General features: G+C 38.1%; 1 protein-coding gene across 11 annotated transcripts in view; it reads left to right on the forward strand.

Moving 5' to 3' along the window:
* Positions 1-25,700, forward strand: part of CHD2 (chromodomain helicase DNA binding protein 2) — a 115,981-nt gene that overhangs the window by 29,829 nt on the left and 60,452 nt on the right. For 10 of the 11 annotated variants that reach the window (XM_059912555.1, XM_059912559.1, XM_059912553.1 and 7 more), the window contains 11 exons: positions 2,141-2,281; positions 3,546-3,679; positions 4,896-5,121; positions 6,445-6,545; positions 7,701-7,745; positions 7,919-8,097; positions 10,051-10,175; positions 13,103-13,319; positions 15,221-15,310; positions 16,186-16,376; positions 25,246-25,434. In XM_059912555.1, the coding sequence (XP_059768538.1) occupies positions 2,141-2,281; positions 3,546-3,679; positions 4,896-5,121; positions 6,445-6,545; positions 7,701-7,745; positions 7,919-8,097; positions 10,051-10,175; positions 13,103-13,319; positions 15,221-15,310; positions 16,186-16,376; positions 25,246-25,434 (1,638 nt within the window). Of the gene's footprint in view, positions 1-2,140; positions 2,282-3,545; positions 3,680-4,895; positions 5,122-6,444; positions 6,546-7,700; positions 7,746-7,918; positions 8,098-10,050; positions 10,180-13,102; positions 13,320-15,220; positions 15,311-16,185; positions 16,377-25,245; positions 25,435-25,700 lie in introns of those variants that run through there. The other variant, XM_059912564.1, reaches the window with a different exon arrangement.

Genomic DNA, 25,700 nt, shown 5'->3' on the forward strand with positions numbered 1-25,700 from the left:
TAGCTCAGAGTGGATCTTACTGTTCATACTCCAGGCAGACTAGTTATGAGGAGCGAATGTGTCTTCCACTCTTAAAAAAAGCTCCCTGTGTATTTAACTAGTGTACAAGTTTTTTTTGGGAGAACTAATTGTTAAGTTTAATTGGCGGGTTCAAAGCATACTTTACTGTTTATTATCCTGTTCTCATAATCTTTATAACATTAAGCAGAGAATCTGTGCAGAGAAGGAAGCAGGTGGAGATGAGAGGAAACTGGTAATTTTTGATCAGACATATGGCATTGAAAGATATTGGTGATGGGGAACGGAAGGCAGGAGGCAGAGAGGCCCCAGGAAAATTTACCTCCTTGGCAGTATTGCTTAGGATGAGTTTGGCAAATAATTGACTTTGGGCCAGATCCCACTCACCACCTATTTTTGTATGGCCTGTGAACTCAATATAGCTTTTATAGGTGAACATTTGTAGTTTGGTGATGGGGAACACTAAATTTGAACCCTAGTGAAGTGAAATGTTATCCCTTCAAAAAGAATTCTATTCTTCTCGTTAGTAGATGTTGTATCACACAAAAAAGTACTCAATGATTATTATTTTATTTTGACTTTCGTCAATAAAATATTTGTTAAAATTTATTTTCTCTTGTTATATAAGTACCTATGTAGTGGCCTCAACTTTGCCTCTTGTCTGAGAAAGTAAAAAATACTTATCCTCTGGCCATTTACAGCAAACCTGTGTCTATCCCTGGCTTAGGACGTTGTACCTGACCCCTCACTCACCTCCCACCCCAGCAGGGAAATTCATCAATGAGTTTTGTCTCCTTTCTTCTCAGTTTCAGTTCTCAGGGCTGGAATCCACTCCAGTTCTGTCTTCTAGATTTTACCCATCATTTACTGAATCTCTGATCATCTGTCTGTGTAGTGTTGGTTGTGGCAGGTATGAGAGAAACAGGTGACTATGATTGTGAGTTTCCGTCTCCCTCTCTCTCCTTTCACCTTTTTACCGCTGATGGAGAACTTGGGGATTTCCTTTTGAGAGCTCCTAGTCTGTGGCTCTCAGTCCTGCCTGCAGGGGAGTCACTAGAGGGGCCACCTCCTCAGCCCGTTCCGTTGGTCTGTGGCAGGGCACAGTCTCTCAGGTAGCCTTCCTGGTATACTTTATGTACATAGGAGAAAAATATATGTGTCTTTATTTCTTGTCCTTTACTTCCTTTATACAGATGATAGCATTCCACGCATCTTTCTCTGCATTTTTCTTTCATTATCTTGGAAATCTTTCCTTATCAATGCACAGAAAACTCCCTTTTTTCTTATGGTTGCGTAGTATTCTGTTTATTGAACTAGTTCCCAGTTGGTGAATGTTTAGTTTTTCTAATCTTTTGTTATTGCAAATACCACAGTGAATACCTTACTGTGCCTGTATCAGTCTATATCTGTAAAGTCAATTCCCAGAAATAAAATTGTAATTTTGATAGATATTTCCAAGTTGCCCACCAGAGAGATGCCATCAGCAACGTGCTGCATGTGTATTTTTATGTCAGGTGATCCTGAGGAACAGTTGAGAACCGTTGCCTCAGAACCCACAGTACAGTTGTCCCTTCGTCCCCTGCGGGGAATTGGTTCCAGGACCCTTGTAGATACCGGAATCTGCAGATGCTCAAGTCGCTTCCTTATGTAAAGTGCTGTAGTATTTTCGTATAATCTATGCATCTCCTTCTGTATACTTTTAATCATCTGTTGATTACTTATAATACCTAATACAATGTAAATGCTATGTAAATACCTGCTAATGCGCAGCAAATTCAAATTTTACATTTTGGAACTTTGTGGAATTTTTTTTTGCAAATACATTTTTGATCCATGGTTGGTTGAAAATGCGAATGTGGAACCTGCAGATACAGAGGGCTGACTGTATTCCTATAAATGACTGAAGGGTATCAGCAGTAGAATCACTTTCATGTTTCTAGTGAAGCAGATCTCTAGTGAATTAGAATCTCAGGGAATGGGACCTGGGACTATTCATGTCTAACATTCCCCTGGTTAATCCCTATATATGAACCCTGCTCTGGGAAATAACAATTATATAGATTTGAAGTAGACAGCAGATGATAAAGTAAGGACTTTGCCATTTTTTCTTTTCTCATTTTAGAGCAATGCCCAAACCTCGTGTTAAAAAGCAACCTAAGGCTCAGCGTGGAAAGAGGAAAAAGCAAGATTCTTCTGATGATGAGGATGAAGATGATGAAGCTCCCAAAAGGCAGACTCGCCGCAGAGCGGCTAAAAATGTTAGGTAGGTGATGCCCCAGAAGGTTTTCATTAGTGTGAAGGGAAGGTGATAGTGTAGTTGGCTAGAGCTTGGTTCTGGTAAGTCCAGGATTAGGCATTTGATAGGTAAAAATAATGACCTGTGTCTTGAGGTTGTATTCGGAAATCTGGTCAGGGTTCTTGCAAAAAGAATGGTTCTGGCCAATAGGAATATGGAAAGAATAGTGATAACTCATTTCAAGCCTTCATTCCTATGAAGAGAACTGCTTTATTTCAAGTTCATGTTTCGTTGAGGTGGTAGTGATGTTATCTTCATTTCATAACATCCTTTTTTAGGAAGGACATTAGGATTGTATTTTCACTTTTGAATTGCTCTTTGAATCAGACAAATTCTTTTAAGTTTCAGCTTATGTGTTGTTATTTGGATATAATAATCTTATCAAGCTTACGATACACTATGAAGCATTAATAGAAAATGAAATAAAGGAATAGAATATGCAAACATAAATATTTTACTTTATATGAATCAAAGGGTATTTAATTTCCTTTTAGAGGATATGCAGGTTTCTTTTGTTCTACTTAAAGATGGTGAAGCTGAGTCCTGGAGTTATTAATAACCTGTTCAATGTATCCAGTTAATACTTTGAAAGCTAAGACTAGGTTTTGAGTATGTTAATGTGTAGCTTAGCACTTTTTCCTCCTATAGCTGTACTGCATCCAGAATTTTGTTTTTCTCTTCTGTAACTCCCAAACCATTTGTTGTTAATATATGGCGGAAGGTTACATTTTAATATTTTATTACCAGGAAGTATGCTCAGTAACTTGAGAATACTTAAATTTCATATTCTTGTTATTGGGAGACAAAATGCAGGGTCGATATATTCAATCTTAGACCTACTTATCTAATGGAATACTAGTAATTTTTTTCATTTATCATGCATTTTCTTTCTTTGTAGTTGTTTCCTTGTTTATACATAGTAATGATCTCATTAAAAAATGAAAACATAGGAGTGTCTTTGTAGTAGTTTTCTATGTCTTGCTTACAGAAATCACTGTAGTCAGTTTTTATTTTGCAATATGAGTTAGCCTTCCTGCAGTTATCTGTGAACATGCATTAATACTTTAAGCAGGAAAAAAAAATGAACTTTGAGCCCACTTTATCGTGGCTGATCTGCACAACAGCATGTTGGAGCCAAAAGGGTATGGTTCCTTGTCCTAATGATATTATGTATGGTGGTGTTTGAATCTGAAGATAGTTTCTCATTTATGCGGCATTATTCCTCATGCAGTTATAAAGAAGACGATGACTTTGAGACTGACTCAGATGACCTCATTGAAATGACTGGAGAAGGAGTTGATGAACAGCAGGATAATAGTGAAACTATTGAAAAGGTCTTAGATTCAAGGCTGGGAAAGAAAGGAGGTATGTGAAGACAACACTTCATTCTTGCCATAGGTGGCAACAGATGTTATGGTAGGGAATCCAGATGTTTATAAACAGGAATAGAATTAAAGATCATCATTGCCTCAGGCACAAGGAACAGCTTACTTTTTGCTAGATTTCTTAATTCCACCTGTGGCCAGGGACCCTTCCCCTTGGCTTTTACCTCCTTGAGTTACTTCTGCTCCTCTTTCTGTTTCTGCTTGAATGCTTCACCTTCCTCGTCCATCTCCTTAGCCTGATTCTTGGGTTGCTTCAGGGGCTTCTTGCCACCTTTGCGGCCAGACATGACACCTGCTGCCCCTTCCCTGCCGTTGGAAGCTAGCAAATTATTTTTTATATCTGCTCAGTAAGGCCCAAATTTTATGTATTCAGCTCTGAAGTGATGAATTTCAGTCCATGCCTGTATTTGTTGTGAAATGTGGAAGTTTTTCTGACCCACAGAAAAACTGACCTGAGACTGTAGGGCTGTGTCCCATATGTCTTTGAGCTTTTAAAATTGAGCTGGTTAAAGATGTTTTAATATCTTAAAAACCAGTGATGCAGCAGAGATTCTTGATTATTAACATTAAGTAAATCTACCTTTAGTTACTTGTTTTTGAATCTCCTTGTGATAAGTATCAAACGGGTTAAATACATATTTGGACAGTAGTGAAGAATTTTTATATCCAAATTGAGATATCTCACAACTCAGTTTTTTAAAGTAAACTTTCCATATAGGAAATATCAAAATAATACCTAATTCATTTTTCTTTGTCTTTTTTTTTTCATCCAGCCTTACTTGAGGTTAAGAGAGTTAACAGGGAGTTTTGGGTGGATGAGTAATTGGGGAGATTTTAAATTCTCTTACCTTGTTCTTAATATTCCTGGAGAGACAGATTTGTTTTCTGAGTCAGTAGGGACCAAAACAAAAGGATATTGCTGTTCCATTTTTATTGTGTTTGGATACAGAGATTTCTTTGATTTCACCAGCAAATTTTGGAATGTTCTAAGTAGTAAAAATTGGGTTTGCATCATGAAAATATTTGAAATTGTTGATCATGTTCATTCTGTATTGTTTGTGAATTTCTGCTTATTTCAAGTCAAAGGATTTTGGTGCTTCATCCATAAAGAGACTCTTTAGACATTTGTGTATTTGGGAAGCTTTTCAATGTCTGGTTTAATATACTTTTAAAAATTTAACTGAATCCTTTTTCAGCCACTGGAGCTTCTACTACTGTATATGCAGTTGAAGCTAACGGAGACCCTAGTGGCGACTTTGAACCTGAAAAGGATGAAGGCGAAGTCCAGTACCTCATCAAGTGGAAGGGCTGGTCGTATATCCATAGCACGTGGGAGAGTGAAGAGTCCTTACAGCAGCAGAAAGTGAAGGGCCTAAAAAAACTAGAGAACTTCAAGAAGAAAGAGGATGAAATCAAGCAATGGTACATTATCCATCTTGGATTAAAAAAAATACATTTGCAGCCTGGAGGAAGGGAAGGTTTTTAACTAGTCCTTGGAGAACACAGCTATCTAGAAAATCAAATTTTGCCCTTAGCATCTCGTGGGGGCATCCACGATTACGTTTTATAAAACTGTGAGCTGAAGATAGTATATATTTTTGTGTATAGCCACCAAGTGTGTAGAGTTTAATAATAACTAGCTTATGGAGCATTTTTCAGACATGATCTCATTAATCCTCACAGTAATCCTACGAGATTTGTACTGTTGAACAAAATGTTTTTTGTGGGAAGAGTGAGGTACAGAGCAACTCTGTGAGAGGGCCCAGGATTGGAATTCTGGCAGCCAGAGTCCAAGGCTAACGTACTTAAGCACCTTGTTACTTTCTGTGGTTGTGCTGGGGTAGCTTGGATGTCAGGTGTTAATATTCTAGAACTCTCTGGGTTATGATATACTTTAAACTAATCTTGGTTTTACGCAGTTTACAGAAATGATGTGACAGAAATGTTCTGAAACTGTGATAGCCTGTTGTTTGTAGTTTACTTACAGCTTTGAACATGTTAGGTTGCATCTGAGACATACGTGGGGTCACAGCATACACACACCTAAACTGACGAAAAGAAGCATAAGTTCCCCCCGAAGAATATGTGTCAGTGTCATGTGATGAGGTTATTTTGTGTTAGGAATAGGGACAAATGGGTTCCAATTCCTGTTTTATTACTATGCAAAATATGCTACTTCAGTAAATCAGAAATTTTTTCCTTTGAGTCAAAAACAAAAATATGTATCCCTAAGATATGGGTAGTTTGTAAAGCGATTAGAATTTTAAAAATCCTTGAAAGCTATAGCAGTATTCAATTTCAAGTTGCTGGTGTTGTCGTTTTATAAGTATGAATAACTGGTTTTCTAAAAAAGCCACATTTAATCACGCCTAAAGCCCATACATATTTGAAAAAAGGCAGGTTTTCTTGTAAATCTGGAAGAGTTTTATTGTCCTTGTCTATTAAGATGTATGAATTTATCACATGAATTCATCACACAAAATAGTTATTTTTAGGTTTCTTTATTAATGGGCCACATCAGAGAGAACAACTGGTATGTCCTATAAGTCTAAGGTTTTTAGTGTTTTCTGTAAGTCTTACATGTTTTTCTTAAAATCTCTGGCCTAATTATTAGTAAAAGATTACTAAGGGACATATGAAAGTAAAGACTATGCTTCCTTTCCTACCTTGACTTTGCACTGATAGATGTATATGGATCCCCCAAATCTAATAAGTATTTATTTTTTCTGTCTGTCTTCTGTCCAGGTTAGGGAAGGTTACTCCTGAAGATGTGGAATATTTCAACTGCCAACAAGAGCTGGCCTCAGAGCTGAACAAACAGTATCAGATAGTAGAAAGAGTAATAGGTAAGTACATGGAAACTCATTTAAGCGGTGTTTGAGCTCCAGGAATAATAGAACTTTTTCTTTTGGGAGTAATGTATATATATTTAAAAAATGCGGGACTTCGCTGGTGGCACAGCGGTTAAGACTCTGCGCTCCCAATGCAGGGGGCCCGGGTTCGTTCCCTGATCAGGGAACTAGATTCCACATGCATGCCACAACTAAGGAGGCTGCCTGCCGCAACTAAGATCCAGTGCAACCAAATAAATAAATATTTTTAAAAAATGCATTTTTGTAGGTATACTTTTGGAGAATAGACAGATGCCTAGATTTATTTTGAAGGAAAGGCAAACAAGCTTTGCCGGTAGATTTGGAGATGGGGGAAAAGAGGCGGCAAGGATGGTGCCAAGATTCTTGACCTGAGCAAATAGGAGACTAGAGGTACCATTTACTGAAATAGAAAGATTAAGGGAAGAGCTGCTTTTTGGAACGGAAATCAAGAGCTTATTTTGATATTTGTCAGTTTGATATACTTCTCAGTCATCTAAGTGGATAGTATTGTGAAGGCTGTAGCATATGTGAGTCTGGAGTTTAGAACTCAGTCTGGGCTGGAGATTTAAATCTGAGACTATAATCCGTATGTAGATAGTATTTAAAGCCTAAGGTTTAATGAGATCATCAAGAATGTGTACGTGGTGAGAGTAGAAGTCTGAGGGCATTCTAGCTTTTGGAAGTCAGGAAGAAACCAGCAGAGGAGAGTGAGAAAGGACAGCCAGTGAGATAGGGGGAGAGCCAGGAGAGGGAGGTGTGCTGGGAGCCAGATGAGTCACACGGCTCGGGCAGGAGGAGGCGCTGCCAGTCACAGAGGACTGGGACTTGATCCTTCAGCTTTGCAGCAGGCCTGGCCCTGGGGAGATGGACCCATGAGGTGGTGGGGCTACAGGCCTGATGGGGTGGCTTCAGGAGAGAGTGAGGGGACAGTATGAAGGAAGCTCCCCAGGGGAGCCTTGTTGTAAAGGGGGAACAGAGAGATGGGGTAAGTGCTAGATAGGCTGCTCTTTCTTTTCTTTTTTTAAGACGTGAGATAGTAGAGTATATTTGTACTCTTATTCATAGGACCTAACATGTCACCGTTTTCTTGGTTATGGTGATAACTTACCCAGCTTTCCATTTATTTAGCTGTGAAGACGAGCAAATCTACGCTGGGTCAAACAGATTTTCCAGGTAAGCAAGACATCTTGTTTATAAATACTGTTTAGCATTTAAGAGCAGTTCATGTTTTGCAGAATATTTACAGCTTTGCCACATGGTGTTTCCTTGGTTATACATAAAACAGAATGTCACTCCTCTCCTTTAATTGACAGTTGCTGATCTGTAAATTTTTATATGTGAAATAGCTCACAGTCGGAAGCCAGCACCTTCCAACGAACCTGAATATCTATGCAAATGGATGGGACTGCCCTATTCAGAGTGCAGCTGGGAAGATGAAGCCTTGATTGGAAAGAAATTCCAGAGCTGCATCGACAGCTTCCATAGTCGGAACAACTCAAAAACCATCCCAACAAGAGAATGCAAGGTGTGGTGACTGCTGACTTTTGAGTTTTCAGGGGAAAGGTGTATTGCTACAGAGGGTTGGCCACATAGGTAGATGTTGGGAAGAGAAAATACTACAAAAGTAAGTGATAATTCCTATTTTGAAGTGAAAGAAAATGACTTAACCTTGACATCAAAGGAAAATAATTAAAACAAAAGGAGAGGATGAGTTGTATAATGGCTTTGCTGACTTCTTTAATCTTATTTACACAATTAGATATATCTAATTTGGAGATATTGTGGAGAATACTGGAAAGAATTAAAGCACTTTAAAGAGAAGTGACGGGAAAGGGGAGTGTCTGAATTCTAGGTTATAAACTAAATATATAGGCTCTTTTATTTGCTAGATTGGTTGTACAGTTCCTTTTCTTCCGTTGGAATTCATTCCCTGTGTAAATTGGTACGCTTGGGTCCTCAGTAATAAAAGTTTATGTAAGACATGGCCTCTTTCTCCAAGAGGTTGACATTCAAATTCATGGCACCAAACCTCTATCTGTGAAAAGCAGTGTGTAACTGAAGGTCAATGAGTGTGATAAAGACTATTCCAGAAGTAGGAGTCACTGAGCCACAGGGATCATTGAAGGGGTTTTAAAACGAGGAAATTGTGGTGCTTGAAGTGCCCTGTCCTTGAAGAATTGATTGGAGCTGGTTAGACAGACAGAAGGGGGCCCAGGTTATTGGCCTCCCGTGAAAGATATTAAGAGAAAGATGTTCTTATAGTCAGTAGGAGGACCACCGGACCTCAGGTAGGGTAGGAGGAGAGGGAGGTGATGTTGGCGGGTCAAAGTGTGTACGTCTTGAATGCCTTGGAGGGTATTTGGATTTTATTCTGTGGGTATTCTTAAGCCTACCCTCCTGAGCAGAGCAGCAGGCAGGAAACAGTATTTCGTTTAGAAAGTTTCATCTAACGGCCATTTGTTGGAGACCAGAGTAAGCAGTTGTTAAAGCCAGAAGGTCCCACCAGGAAGGTGTCGTAGAAGCCCATGGAGGGAGAATTAGTGTGAGGACGAGGGAAGTGGCAGCAGCTGGGGGGGTCGGATGGGAGAAGCACTGTGGGGCAGACGTGGCAGAAGTGGGCAGCCAGAGGCGTCTGATTCCATTTACTGCCAGCTGCTCACAAAGGAGGGCTGCAACTAACAATAATTACCTTATCAAATATGTTATTAGGACGACACTTCTCATGATGGGGCACTATTCCAGAGAGTGCTAATCTTCAGAGAAATGCTCCCTGAAAAAAACACTATTGTGGCCAAATAACTTTGGGAAGCATTCCTGAATGAGTTTCTCCTGTAAGTTCACAGCATACACAAGAATGTTAGGCTTTGAAAAGTCATGAGCCATGAAATTTATATAACTTTTTAATCCATTGTTTCCCAAACTGATTTGGCCACAGAGTCCACATTTTGTGCACACCATAGAGACATGGCTTTACTAGACTGCCAATTCTTCACACCTCTGGAGGTGAGAGCAGCAGCCTTTCCTTCAGAAAACCAAACTCACACAGTTGGGGGTTCAAGGTAGGTGGGCTGCAATTCAGAATTTACAAATGCTGTTATGGTAAAAGTTCCACTGCATTTAGCATATACAGACTTTCCCAGAGGCATTGTTTAGAGTAAGCTAATGCCAAGATGAAAATAGGAGACTCACTGTACTGTACTGTAAAGATGATGTAAAGTAAGTGCTATTTAATGATGTTCGCAAACTTACTTCAGGAAAGGAGCCATAACTAAAAAATATTTCGGGATGCAATCTGGCTTTGGGAACGCAGACCACGATGCAAGAGCTCGTGGTGGGTTGGGTGTGGTTGGTGATTCAGATGTGAAATGTAAATTCTTATGCTTTGGTGTAGAGCACAGAAATCATGGCTAGCATGTTAACATAGGAACAGGAAGAAGGTTTTTTTCAAACCTGGGCTTTGTTAAATTTTGCATTTCAGGCCCTGAAGCAGAGACCACGATTTGTGGCTTTAAAGAAACAGCCGGCATATTTAGGAGGAGAGAACCTGGAGCTCCGAGATTATCAGCTAGAAGGTCTCAACTGGCTTGCTCATTCTTGGTGCAAGTAGGTAGAAAAATATATTTGATGTTTTCTCCACTGTTTCTGGCTTTTAAAAACTGTTAGGTGTAAAGAATTACTTCCTTTTCTTGTACATTATAGAAATAAAAAAATTATGTGATTGAGAGGAGCCACTTCTGGGAGTTTTTATGTATGTATAATTACCAGTTTAGTCTGAAGTAAAAAGTACTTTGTTATTTAGTTATTTGGGGGTTAATTTCTCATAGCCAGAGACCTATGTCTTACTATGTTATTTATGAGTATAAATAGCAAGGTAATTTGCCCAGATCTTTAGTGGTGAAGGAGTTATTCTCAGAAGAAAGAAGAAAATGTCTTTTTTCCATTCAGTTGTCTTTCTGAGCCAGGGAAACCTTTAATTTTACATAGTGGTGCTGAAGAGTAATGTGACCCCCCCCCAACACCCCCGATTGCTGTGCAGGCCATCCCTTGTAGAGAAAGTTCTCTGACGGTTGGACTTGTGAAATTATCCTTTACCTTTTTGTAACAAGATCACCATAGTCTTGGAAAAAAAAGAAGAAAGAGAGATAAGACAACGAGGTTTTAAAGGTACTTTGAGGCTGTACTCATAAATTTCATTCACCAAATTCAATTGCAAATTCAAGTAGTCCCTAATTACTATGTATTAGGGACTTAGGTAGTCCTGGAGAATTTTTTTTTAAAGATTTTATTTATTATTTATTTATTTTTGGCTGCGTTGGGGCTTAGTTGCGGCACGTGGGATCTCTGTTGAGGCATGTGGGATCCTGCATTGCGGCGTGCGGGCTCTTCGTTGTGGTGTGCGGGCTTTTCTCTAGTTGTGGCATGCGGGTTTTCCCTTCTCTAGTTGTGGTGCGTGGGCTCTGTGGTTGTGGTGCACGGGTTCCAGACCACGCGGGCTCTATAGTTTGCAGCACGCGGGCTCTAATTGAGGTGCGTGAGCTCAGTACTTGTGGCGCGCGGGTTGCCCCGAGGCATGTTGGATCTTAGTTCCCTGACCAGGGATCGAACCCCACGTCCCCTGCATTGTAAGGCGGATTCTTTACCACCGGACCACCAGGGAAGTCCCAGGCCTTGAGAATTTAATAGTGAACCAAGACAAGACAGGATTTCCCTGTCTTCATGGAACATACAGTGTGAGAAGTACCTTTAATGTCTGTCTCCAAATTCCTTCCCCCACATGTAAACTCTTAATTTCTTCAGTGTTTTATGGCAAAGCAAGAATTCTTATTTCAGAATTAGACTACAGCCTGAAAACAAAAGCATGCCAGCTTCTTTTCTCAATGCCGAAAAGATGGTTTTTAAGTTACAGAGGTGCATTTACAACGACTTTCCCAATTGAACCATGTACTTCTCATTGTCTTATAAAAATTTATGTAATATTTAACATTCAATATGAGAATCAGAGATCTTGAGGAGATTCAATTTCTGTGACTGAGAATGGAGGTCTGATGTTCGTAATTCCTTGAAAATTATTTTTGTTTCAGAGAATAGTGAGACCTGATCTTCCTAAAGGACGGTTATAAGCTAGGTGCCGCCTTAAGGAGTTGTGTGACTAACCCTTTTGTTTTATAGTTGAGGGCTCTTAGGAGCCCTTGTCCAAAGTCACACCATGTAGAGTCCTGAGCCAGCATTTTCTACTTTAAACTGGCTAATTCAGAATCAGCTGAAAAGGGCCCAGGCAGCTACTAGGCCCTGGTCATGGGAACCTTGCGTTAAGTAACATGCTGTTTTGGTCTAGTGCCAGAAAAGCAGGCAAATCAATCCAAACTTCCTTTCATGTGTATAAATGGAAAGTGGCAGTTTGCTAGGGAGAGGAAATGTTGGAGAAAATTAACCCTGTTTCCTCCCCAGTGGTGTGACAAGCTGAGAGAAATATGAGGAAAATTACTCAAAGGAATCTCTTCTTAGTGAATTAAATGTCTTGTTTTTCCAATAGATTAAGTTGTCTTTAATTTGAATATTGGTTTTAGTTCTCTCCGGTCCACTGATTAAGCAGGTATTATATATGTGTAAACCTCCCATGGCCTGATTTTCCAGAACCTTTTAATATTTTCAAACTTATGGCATACACGCAGTCCTGGTTTCCTGCCAAATGGGCTCTTTTCTATTTCTGGAACATACTTTCCTAACTCTGGCTGTTTCTTTCAGTTTAAATTAACTTAATTTACTTAAAGGTTTTTTTTTAATATCTTTACAATCCTTTTCTATTAGCATCCTGTTGAAATCCTGCCTCCTGCCTGTCTCCTAGAGCCTTGTTTCTCAAAGTGTGGTCCAAGCCATACACCCATAGCACAATATCCAGAAGTACTTTTTAAGCAATACAGATTCTTGAGCCCTTCCGCAGATACTCTGATTCAGTAGGTCTGGGGTGGGATTCAGAGATCTGATCTGCAGCCTGCCCCTGCTGTAGAGTAGTGTATTTAAAACAAGCTCTGTGTACCTGCAGCATGTAGGTCTAGGGAGTAGTGTATGTAGCATTAAACAACCCAGTGGCCTGCAGTGGAATGGGTGGGCACTTTGAACAAAGGCACGTGACTGTCAGCCTGTAGGGTTCATCAGCAGTGGGGATAGCCCATCTGCCCTTGCTTTCTGTACTGATGGAACCCAAGGTCATGTGCTTGCGTACACCAATATAACAAAACCTGCCTTCTCTGTTACAGGGGATAGATGTAAAAGACCAAAATGCAAGATAAAGAACATATAGTCTCAATAGGCTCTTGTAGTAATCCAAACCTTGATTATACTTAGATTACTTGTTACTCTACTGTCTTAATGTAGGAGAGTTAATTGCAGAGGAGAGGAAAGACATTAGAGGCTCACAACCCATGTCCTGCTTGGTGACATTGTGAGGCATTGATGCCTTTGCTGTTTGTGCACATACTGTTTTTTTGTGAACTAACGATCTTTTTGTTTTTATCTTTTTCTTTCTGCAGAAGTAACAGTGTAATCCTTGCTGATGAAATGGGCCTAGGAAAGACCATCCAGACCATATCATTCCTCTCCTACCTGTTCCACCAACACCAGCTGTATGGCCCCTTTCTTATAGTCGTCCCTTTATCCACCCTCACCTCATGGCAGAGGGAGTTTGAAATCTGGGCACCAGAGATTAACGTAGTGGTTTACATAGGTGACCTGATGAGCAGAAATACGGTGTGTAAACAAAAAGAATTGGGATAGAATCTGTGTTATAAATGTATTTTTGGAAATTGACCTAAAGCCATTATAGTCTTTAGTAAAATTGTGATTCTGACACGGTGCTATGCCCCTGATATTGGGAGACTGATGTAACACAAAAATACAATTCAGATAGTCTTAAAAACATATGCTTACTTTGTGAAGAACAGCAACAGCAGTACTTGAATGGGAATCTCTCTTAGTTGGATTGCAGTATTTCTTCTTTCTTTCCCCTGTGCTTTCAAGACCACTTTATTTATAAAGGATTATAAGATAGAGTTAATGCCTTGTGGAATGTTAATATTATTTTTGCTATTTGAGCAGAGAGATATTACTGAAAATAATTGAGTTCTTAGAGTTTGTTTCCTAACCTTTTAAAATAGTGAGGTGGCATAACTTACAAGAAAGGAATAAAAGGACAGTGAGCCATTTCAGAGCTGCAGAAATGAGAATTATCTGTCTGATATCAAAGTTAACTTGAGCATCAGGAACTTAGAACACATGGGCTTAAGTTTGTCTTTGTTTGGCAAATCTTTTCTTGATAACAACTTTTTTTAAGGTACTTACTATGTGCTAGGCCCTGTGCTGGGTGCTTTATGCATATTACCTATAATCCTTATGATAGTCTTCAAAGTAGATGATATTCTTTCCAATCTTCTGTTGAAGAAATTGACTCAGAGAGTTTCATACTTGTCCCCAGGCCAGCTGGAATGTGGCAGAGCTGGGATTGGGACAAAGACATGTCTGGTCCCAGACCTTTGCTTTTTCACCACTGTTTGTATGTTGGAATAAACTGTTTCTAGGGGATTGCTTATATATAATAAGAGCAAGCCATCAGGAATCCTCAACCTTTGAGAGACATGTTACAACCATATATTACCATGCTAATGCAAATTCATTTTTATTAAATATTTTCATTAAAATTTTCTAACCTAAACTCTGGCAGACTTCATCGCTCTAATTTTGAGTTTCTAAGTCTGTAGTAGTTCTTAAGTTTGTTAATCCATTCGTTAACCATTAAAAAAGAAAAAGAAGTTCTAGATTCTGCAGAATTGCTTCAAGCACTACTGCATTGAAAGGTGAGGACAGAAAGTGAACCCTAAAAAACTGTGGAATCAGGGACATTTTCTTTTCTTTCCAGTACTCCTTTTCTTTGTTCTTCTTCCCACTTCATGGTGACGCCCTGCAGCTCTCCTTGACTTGTCCTCCGGTTCTTAACTTGACAACCAAACTGTAGGAACTCTGTCATGGACCATTGTGCTTGCTGGGTGTCCAGTTAAATACATTATATTATACTCCAGTACAAATGTGTTAGTTTTTGTTTTCCTTTGCACTGACGTTATTTTCATTCATATTAGATTGTATTTTCATCCTGTAAGCCTCCCTTTCTTTTTTCTTGGGGGCCACATCTTTCTGCTGTATGATTAATGAAATTTCTGACCAAGCCAGAGGTTGGAATTTGTTTTATTTACTAGTAAAAGTATGCCCTACCCAAAGAATGATCAAATTGTATTTCCTTAAGAAAGTTCTCATTCTGGGAGATCCCTAGATAAGTTCAAGTTACCAGGGTTTAATTGCTGATGAAATGCATTTTTGTGGTCAAATATATGGGGAGTGGAGGGGGGCAGAGGGAGATGACAATTTATTTGAATTCTGGCAATAAAGTTTTTGCTGCTCCACGATAGATCTTTTAATTCTAACTCATATTGCTCTATACTTTGGTTGCTTAGGTCAGTTTAGAATGTATAAGGTATTCATTAAATTCTAATCAGATTTATTTTTTATTTGGTATATTTATTGCATCTGTCATAAGACTTGCTGGTGATATAGAAAGGTAAAGGTAGAAATTGTATCTTAATGATCGTTTTCTCTTACAGATACGAGAATATGAATGGATTCACTGTCAGACCAAAAGGCTGAAGTTCAATGCACTTATAACAACATATGAGATCCTCTTAAAAGATAAGGTGTGTAATTGGTAACCAAAAGGCTAAATTTTGGAGTGTGACTTGTCCAAATGATGGGGTCTTTGCCTCCCCCTTGCCATGTTACTTTTCTTTTTTTATTTAAAAAAGCAAACAAATGAACAAACAAACAAAAAAATCCATGAAGAATATTAAGGTTATTAAAAAATAAACAGAACCTTACAGTTGAAGGGGACCTTGGGTCACCTCACCTAAGCCAATTGAATTAAATAGATGAAAGGGTATTGAGGCCAGTAACTTACTGGAGATTCTAGTCAGTCATTGGAAGCTGGTCTTGAGTGCCCTCTCAGGTTTCCCCATCTTATTGTTAAGCATTTCTCCAGAACAGATGTTGTGTAAGGGTCTCTGTGAGGAGGACAGAAAAATGAAGCTCTTTAAATTATCTCCTTCCCACAGTTACTAAGAAATGTATGTGCCAGGTGATCCCACTGGTGATAATAAGCATAAACAAGTTCAATTTGGTGGCTCTTGGTGTTTCTGTGCTTCAGGGTTGGGGTGGAGAATAGGCAGAGAAGAATCTTGATTAAGGAGAGACTGCAAAATCATGTATTTTTTGTTTTTGTGTTGTTTTTGCCCAGCATACCAGTTTTTGTGTTTTCACTTTGAGGCATGCAGCAAAACCTGGCCTAAAAGACCCCCCTATAGCTTTTAGAGGATGACTTGCTCTTTTGAGTAGACACCAATCTGTCAAGTAACAGAATAAACAGAAGAGTCCAGATATACTTTTCAGTCAGTGAAGAATAAATGTTTCTATGTATACCTTTGTGATGGTATTTGTACAGAGATAATTAACACTTGAAAGTACTTTTGGGTTCCCTTCTGACCTGGTGGCTCGTTCTGTTTTGTTTTTACTTTAGACTGTGCTGGGCAGTATTAACTGGGCCTTTCTGGGAGTGGACGAAGCCCATCGGTTGAAGAATGATGACTCTTTATTGTATAAAACTCTGATTGATTTCAAGTCCAACCATAGGCTCCTGATTACGGGGACCCCTCTTCAGAATTCCCTCAAAGAGCTCTGGTCCTTGCTGCACTTTATTATGCCGGAGAAGTAAGCTCCTTCCTATGTGTTTCAAAAGATGCTAGAATGTCTGAAATGCCAATGCTCTTTAACTTTTTTAGTAAACCTTAGGGAAAACAGGTGGCATGGTTTGGGGAAAGCAAAGCATTGAAGCAGCAACAAAAGTAGTAAGATGTTTCATAACAAATGATAGAAAGCTCAGAAGTCAGTCTGTTAAGAAAGAAAGCATATTGTCTACCAAATATTTGAATCATTTAATGCTTTGGGGGAAATAATTGATAAATAGGAAACATCAGACCTTCTCCCTGTTGTTATAAGGTGACCAATATAATTGGAAAAAAGTATACAAGGTACACAATCTGACAAGTATTAAAAAATATCTTAAATCTAAACTTCTGATAACAGTAGCACTGGATTTAGGTCTTATTAAAATCTAACTTAGTAAAGAATTGCGGAATGTCTTTACTGAAAAGATTTTTGTGGGAAAGATGGTATGCACATTTCATAAAACTTAAAATTATCCATTGGTGTTCGATGATACTTAAAATGAAATCTAAATTCTTTACCCTGATTTGGAATACCCTACTTAGTCTGACCCATCTCATACCACTTTCTCCATTACTAATTGTGCTCCAGCCATTCTGGCCATCTTTCTGTTCCTTTAACATGCCAAGCATTGCTATTCTTTTTGTCTGGAATGTTTTTTCTCCTCCCTGTCTTCCTATGGCCAGTCACTTATTAACATCTTTGCCTCAGCTTATATGACCGCCTCCTTTTAGATGTCTCCTCAGACCACTGAACCTCAAGTTCCTTATCAGACAAGCTTATCATCCATACCCCGTTTTATTTTCTATATGGCACCTCTCTCTTTTTCATTTATTTCCTCATTCATACCATGTCATTAAATTATGCATTCATAAGTAGCAGAGATCTTATTTACTTTATTAATCCATGGTCCACATTGCCTAGAATGGTACCTGGCATGCAGTAAACAGTTAAATTGAGAGTTGTCAAATTGACAGGTAAATGCTCCACAGTTTTGTTTTTTTTTTTTAATTTAGAAAAGACTTGAGTGCCTACTGTATGCCATAAACTGAACAAGGCATTTTGGATGGCCTAAGGAACAAAAGAGAAATGGTCCCTTTCCCCATGTGTTGTTATACCTTTTTTTTTAAACAGCCTATTGGGATATAATTTACATACCATAAAATGTACCACTGTAAATATACAAATTAATATTTTTTTAGTAAATTTATAGAATTGTGCAACCATCACCATTATCTACTTTTAGAATATTTTCCTCACTGAAAAAAGTTCCCTCTCGTCTGTCTGTAGTTAATCTCTGCCTCAACTTCTAGCCATAGGTAATCACTAATCAGCTTTCATCTCTAGAGATTTACCTTTTCTAGAAATTTCATCTAAATTGAATCCTAATAGGTAGTCTTTTGTCTTTGGCTGCTTTTATTTAGCATAATAATTTTGAGATTCGCCCATGTTATTGAGTTTATTAGGAGTTATTCTCTTATTATGGAGTGATATTCCACTGTATGCACATCCAGTCACCAGTTGATGGATGTTCGGATTGCTCCAGTTTTGGGTTATTTTGTCTTTGTGTGGACGTATGACTAGATCTATAGGAGTGAAATTGCCAGGTTGTTCAGAAAGTGTATATTTAACTTAAACTACCGGCTGTTTTCCAAAGAGACTGTACCATTTTATATTCTCAGCAGAAATGTTTGAATTTTCTAGTTTCTCTGTATCATCACCAATACTTGGTGTATTGTCAATCTTTTGGATTCTAGCTCCTCTGGTGGGTGTGTAGTGGTATCTCATTGTGTTCTGACTTGCATTTGTATAATGACTAATAACGTTGCACATCTTTTCCTGTGTTCATTAGCCATTTGTATATCTTTGGTGAAATACCTGTTCAAATCTTCTACCCATTTTTCAATTGGATTGTTTGCCTTATGAGTTGAAGAGGTTTTTAATTTTTTTTTTTAAGTAGTCTGTATTAAAGTGCTTTATATTAGACTCAGATCTTCTCTAAGTAAAGGCTGTAATACTTCATTTCTCCAATGCAACTGGATGCCTTTTATCTTTTGCCTTATTGTACTGGCTAGAACCTCCACGTTGAGTAGAATTGGTGGGAGTAGGGTGTTACAGAATTTTTGTTAGGTACACTTTATAAGGTTGAGGAAGTTTTCTTGTAATTCCTGGTGAGTGATGGATTGAGTGTTGGATTTTGTCATGTGCTGTTCTTCTTTACCCGTTGAGGTGACCATGTGGTTTTTGTTCTTTATTCTACCAATATGGTATATAACATTAGTTCCTTTTTAGATTAAGCCAACCTTTTATTCCTGGGATAAATCAGAGTTGGTCAGAATGTTTAAGATTTATTATGTTACTTCTTTTTAAAATATTTGATAGGATTCACCAGTGTTGCCTTGTGAGCTTTAACTTCTGTTTGTGGGAAAATTTTTAATGACTATTTCTGTTTCTAGTTATAGGTCTATTCAAGTTTTCTATTGCATCTTGACTTAGTTTTGTTAATTTGTGTCTTTCTGACAATTTGTTTATTTCATATAAGTTGTCTAATTTGTTGGCATAAAGCTGTAGTATTTCCTCATAATCCTTTTAATTTTTGAAGGATCAATACTGATCTAAATAATTTTTTGATTATGGCAATTTTGTGTCTCGTCTCTTGGTCTTTTTAGGTAAAGCTTTTAACAATCTTGGGGATGTTTTCAAAGACACCAGCTTTGGATGTTATTTTGTTTTTTTTCTCTATTTTAGAATTTCATTTATTTCTACTCTCATTTTTATTATTGCCTTCCTTAGTTTTTCATTTAATTTTCTTGTTTTCTGTTTTCTTAAGATGGAAGCTTAGATTATTGATTTAAGTCTCTTTCTTCCTTTTCGCAATATAGGTACTTAAAGGTATAGGTTCCCCCCTATGTCCTGCTTTAGCTGCATCCCATAAATGTTGATATCTTGTGTTTTTATTTTCATTCAGTTTCACCTATTTTTGACTATCTCTTTTGATTTTTTCTTTCATGCATGGCGGTTTTTTTTTTTGAGAAGTGTTATTTAATTTCCAAATATTTAATTATTTCCCAAATGATTTGTAGTTTACTTTTATCGTAGAGAACATGCTTTAAATGAATTGTTACTTGTTATATGGTCTAGTATGTTTTCTGTCTTGGAGAATATATTCCATGTGTACTTGAAAAGAATAACGTTTATTCTGCTTTTGTTGGGTAGAATTCTGTAAGTGTCCATTAAGTCAACTTGGTTAATAGTCTTCCTTCTGTATCTTTGCTGACTTCATGTCTAGTTGTTCTATCAGTAATTGAGAGTGAAGTATTTTAATATTTAACTACAGTTGTCGAACGACCTACTTCTTTCAGTTCTGTCAGTTTGGGGGTTCTGTTGTTAGGTATGTGCACATTTGTATTTGTTACATATTCCTGATTTATTGACTTTTTTATCATTATAAAATGTCCCTCTTTATCTTTAGTAATATTTCTTGTTCCTTAGGTCTATTTTGATTTTCTTATAGCTCCTCAGCTCTCTTCTGGTATCTGTTTGCATGGAATACTATTTTCCATTGTTTTACTTTGAACCTGTTTATTTGGGTCTAAAATGTGTCTCGTAGATAGCATACAGTTGGATCTTCCTTTTTTCTCTAGTTAGACAATCTCTGCCTTTTGGTTGGAGTATTTAGTTCATTCACATTGAATGTAATTATTGATATGGTTGGATTTATGTCTGCTATTTTGCTTTTTCCCTCTGTATGTCATATTTCTTTTTTGTTTGTTTCTTTTTTACCACCTTCTTTTGTTTCAACAAGTAGTTTTTAGTTTGCCATTTAGATTCTTCTGTTAATTGATTTTTTTAAGTTTTATTTTGTAGTGGTTGCTCTAAGGTTTTTAGTATATACATCTTATCACAATCTTCTTAAAATTAATACTGATTTAATTTTGGTAAAATATAGCAACTTTTCTGCATCATAGTTCCATCTTCACCTCCTTCCTTGTGTTGTAAACCTAAGAATACAGTGATATAATTATTGCTTTATTCAGGCTTGTGTTTTAAGGAAGTTAAGAAAAGGGAAAAGTATATTTATACAATCGTTTATATTTACCCATTTTATGTTATCATTTCCAGTGATCTTCATTTCTTTCTGTGGATTCAAGTTGCCATCTGGTGTCACTTACTTTTAGCCTTAAGGGCTCCCTTTAGTATTTCTTGTAAGGCAGGCCTACTGACCACAAATTCTGTCTTCATTTGTCTATGGCTGTTCTTTTTTCACCTTTTTTTTTTTTTTTTTTTGGCTGCGTTGGGTCTTCGTTGCTGCACGCAGGCTTTCTCTAGTTGGGGCGAGTGGGGGCTACTCTTTGTTGTGGTGCGCGGGATTCTCATTGTAGTGGCTTCTCTTGTTGCGGAGCGTGGGCTCTAGGGCGTCCGGGCTTCAGTAGTTGTGGCTTGAAGGTTCAGTAGTTGTGGCGCATGGGCTTAGTTGCTCTGAGGCACGTGGGATCTTCTGGACCGGGGATCGAACCCATGTCCCCTGCCTTGGAAGGCGGATTCTTAACCACTGTACCACTAGAGAAGTCCCTTCACCTTTATTTTTGAAGAATAGTTTAAGACTCTTCAGAAGATGGATAAAGAAACTTGACCACTCTGATTATACATACGCTCACTATAGCTGTTAGTAGAACAGGCCTAGATTGTTTCGTTTTTTGCAGGTATCCTCACTATAGTATGCTTCTGAGAGAGGAGGCCCCTCTGCACCCCTCCTTCCTATGCCTTCTCTTAGAACAGGGTTTCTCAACCTTAGCACTATTGACATTTTGGGCTGGATACTTCTTTTTTACAGTGGGCGCTCTCCTTTGCGTTATATGATGTTTAACAGCATCCTTGTCCACTACCCACTACATGCCAGGAATGACTCAGTTGTGACAACCAAAAATGTCTCCCAGCATTGCCAAGCGTGCCCCAGAGGGGCAAAATTACCACCAGTTGAGAAGCACTACGTGAGTGGGTTCCTCAGGTCTCCCCACATTGCTCATTTTGTCATCCTCCACCCTCCCCACCCCGTCTCAGTGCTAATCTTTTGCCTGTCCTATTTGCTGCTCACCTGGATCCTCTGTTCCTTCCATACAGCTCTGTAAGTCAATAGTAGTCACCTTTCTGAGGAGGGAGGCAGTTGCCCCCTTCTCTTTTTAAACATTCTGTCCATTCTGTAATGAATACCCTGTCCATCATGTATTAGCAGAAGCCCATGTTTTTATAAAGTGTGCTTTTCAAAGGTTATATGTGCTGTAAAACAGAAAATGTATAAAAGTTTAGAGACAGTGGGGGTATCAATTATTAGTTATTAATCTTTGTTTTCTGAAATGGATAAGAGAATTTTCATGTATATTACTTTATAGTTTTTATATTGTTTTCTTATATCTAATTTTTGATACACTATATATGTTTAGCCTCAGATTGTAATAAGAATATGCTGTCTTCGAGAGTTGATGAAAATGTGTCTCATATCACATGGTTAATAAGTGGGTGGACTGAGTTCAGTTTCTGGTCTTCTGTGACCGAGGCCAATGTCCTTTAAACTTCAAATTCTAAGAGAAATAGTACATCCTTCATAGCACCATTGAGATGAAGTAAAAGCATTCTACATAGTAGGAATCTTGAGGCACTGTGGGAACATATGTGCTTGATATTTAGAAAAAGAAATGTGATGCCTAGTTTCCTCCAGTGAATGATTAGCTAAGATTTGCCCTTCTGTACTTGGCTACTGAAGTGGATGGTAGGGATTTTGGCTCCTAAATGGCCATAATTCATTTTTTGTTGCTGTTAAGCACCTGTGGCATTCCACCCAGCATGGGCTACGTTTTGGAAAGAGAGGAACTTTGAATTACTTTTTCCATTAGAGATGATTATTCAGATAGTGTCTGCCAAAGTTTTCCATATGGCCAGTTGGATTACTTATTGAAGAATGGATTGGAGTTAAGAGATGCACTGTGTGTGTGTGTGTAAGAGAGCCTTTTCTCTTTGCAAACTTTTGTTTTTAAAACATTACTATTTTCAAGCATTTTTAAAAAAACATTATTTTTCACAAAGATGCGTGTATAAGAAGGAAACCCATTAGTTAAGGAGTGGAGATTTCCCTTTATTTCTGCCTGAGCTTACTGTGTGGATGACAAATCCTGTGAAGTATTTTCCCCACCCTTAGCGGTAGTTCCTGAGGTTCATTATGGCTCTATACAACCATTTGTTCTTTTTAAGGAAATGATCCACTGAAGAATTGTTATTGTACAGAAGAGAATTAGGTTTGCTCAGGTAACGTCTGGACTCTCCCCTATTCAACTGTGATAGGCCATTGTTCTCAACATCCAAAAGTTAGTCATCTTTTTAACCAACTAAAATGCTGTTTCCTTTGTGCAGAGTCAGTCCGAGCACCTTTCCTGCATGGCGGCTCTGGCCAGGAGCCTACCCTTACTGTATGTTATTACTACCCTTATTATAGGTATATATCAGTGAGCCACTTTGTTTTGTATGTAGTATTTTGCAAAGCATCGAGCTTGGTATTAAAGATAGAGCTATGACTACATCAAAGAGTTCAGCTTATAAAGATAATCATGTGCAAACGTGTACTTCATGCCCACCCTACAAAATAACTCAGTTTGATAGAGTATTTTCAGAGATCTTACCTCTTAGTGTTGAAATCTTTTTTTACTTTTGCTTCTGCTGTATAGGCCAGTCTGTAAATTTTTTTGCACTTTTCCTTTCACCTGTTTATCTCATGACTTCTAGTGTACCATTCTCACTGCTTTGATTTAATTTTCTTCTTTGTTATTCCTCAGTAGAGTGAGCTTCTGTTTTTTTAAAATCCCAAGGTCTGGAAAATTTAAATAATCAAAATTGTTTCTACTTTGGTGAGAGACATGTTAAATACAGAAGTTGATTAACAGGGAAATAACTAAAATAATGACTCTCTAGGCTGTGGTGTGATATCATTATATCATTGTAAGTTCACCACGATGACCATATACCTTTTATATATGTCGTGTTATAAATTGATGGTTGTCTATTGCAGGGAACAACAAACTTTTTCTTAAAGGACCTGGTAGTAAACATTTTCAACTTGTAGGCATTATGGTCTCTGTCACAGCTACTCATCTGCTGTATAGACAGAAAGCAGCCACAGGTAGTTCATAAACAATTCAATGTGTATATAAAGAAATAGTATCTCATATTAACTCCTTTAACGTAGTAAGAGTACACACTAGGTGGGTGAAAATATTTGTTCCCTAAAACGTAGGGGAAGTAAGTCTTGTAAAAAAAAGTTTATTATTTAAGTTTTTAGACTAGTAAAGTTTTAATTAATTATAATATGTGTTACATAAATTAAAACATTCTCTTGAATCTCCCAGTTCTTCAGAAAATGGCCTGATATATAGTGATGGTCCCTCATTTCCAGTTGCCTCATACATTTTGTGTGTGAGATGGTATTGAGATAGCTTAGTTTACATTGTTCCTTTTAATCCTCTTATCAGTTTTAACTCCTCATTTTATTTTATGTTCTTAGAGTATCTTCATAGCAGTGTGGCAAAATACAGTTTACTCTAGTTTTGTTGAGCTAGAAGCATTAATTATGTTTTTAGATCTCTACCCCGAAAGATCGTTTTGTCTGCTTCTCCGAACACGGTTGTTTCAGGCATTACCAGCTGTCACTAGGGCTGATACTGATGCTCCTAGTGCCTGATGAAATGTTTGGCCGTTCATGAGTTCAGAAATGACAATGGCAGCAGACTCTGTTGACATCCTTGTGCCCAGTGACAGTGCTGGCATTTGCTGTCTTTGACTTTCTATCTTATCAGAGAGCGTATTACATAGCTCTTGGTCATGTCGAGTCACTGAGTTTATTATTCTGGGACTTCACTGGCCTCAGCAGAGCTGGACCTCCTGGTGTCAGAAAGCAGACCATGGGGCAGCGCCTCACCCACTGAGCTTCAGTCTGCACACAAAACCAAGCAACTTCTTCCAAGTGCTTTGTTGGCTTTCTAGTAGCAAGTTAGAGCATATTTTCCTAAGCCTCATGAAATAAATTTCTTTCAGTTTTTATTTTTGAAAGAAATTTGATCATAATGTCCCATACTGGATTTCTGCCACAAATCCCTTAGTGAACCAAAGATGGTTAAGACTTAAACAGGAGAAACTTTTATCTGTAGAGTTCAGGCAAAATTATTACGGGTGATAACATTTTAAAATTCATTAATAAATTTTGTGTCCTCAAGTTCTATTAGCATTAAGTTTGTATCACGTATATTGCTCTTCTTGTCTGGAGGCTGTCACTTGTTTACTGTCAGTATAATCCATTAACTTTTTAATCTATGAGCAGTGAAGATTACTGATGGAAACTGTATAACTTTTACCTCTGACTAGTGATAGCTGTAATATCACCACTAATTATTCTTTGACCTCTGAATTTTGTTTTCCCAGTAAATTGCAGCTTATTAAAAGACACCTTATGATTAATTTTTCTGCCTAACATTTTATCACAGTAACTTATTATGTTACTTACATACTAATTGCATGATATACTGAAATATTTTGTGAACTCTAGATCCAGTCTCAGAATTGGAAACCTGCTGTTACCCAGTGTAGACTGATGGAATTGATTCAGTTGGTTTTCCCTTGCCTTTTTGTTTTCCCCTCTCTTGTATTCAAGAGCTAGTGACTGATAAAATTTATTTTTCGTTATAGGGAAGACTCATTTTTTTTTTTAACAGATTTTTTTTTCCTATTTGGTTCCTTAAAAAAGAAATTTTAGTTGGAAAAATGCTTTTTTCCTTCTTTGTAATTAAGTAACACTATACTGTGTCATCTCTAGGTTTGAGTTCTGGGAAGATTTTGAGGAAGACCATGGGAAAGGGAGAGAGAATGGCTATCAGAGTCTTCATAAGGTGCTAGAGCCTTTCCTTCTCCGGAGAGTGAAAAAAGATGTGGAGAAATCCCTTCCTGCCAAAGTGGAACAGATTCTCAGGGTGGAGATGTCAGCCCTTCAGAAACAGTATTACAAGTAAGTTATTGGCTGGGTTAAGCCTGAATGGGATTAAGATCAGTACCGGGGGCTTCCCTGGTGGCGCAGTGGTTAAAAATCTGCCTGCCAATGCAGGGGACCATGGGTTCAAGCCCTGGTCTGGGAAGATGGCACATGCCACGGAGCAGCTAAGCCCGTGCGCCGCAACTACTGAGCCTGTGCTCTAGAGCCCGCGTGCCACAACTACTGAAGCCCGCACGCCTAGAGCCTGTGCTCCGCAGCAAGAGAAGCCACCGCAACGAGAA

The sequence above is a fragment of the Balaenoptera ricei genome, chromosome 2, assembly GCF_028023285.1.
Source record: "Balaenoptera ricei isolate mBalRic1 chromosome 2, mBalRic1.hap2, whole genome shotgun sequence".
Lineage (NCBI taxonomy): Eukaryota > Metazoa > Chordata > Mammalia > Artiodactyla > Balaenopteridae > Balaenoptera > Balaenoptera ricei.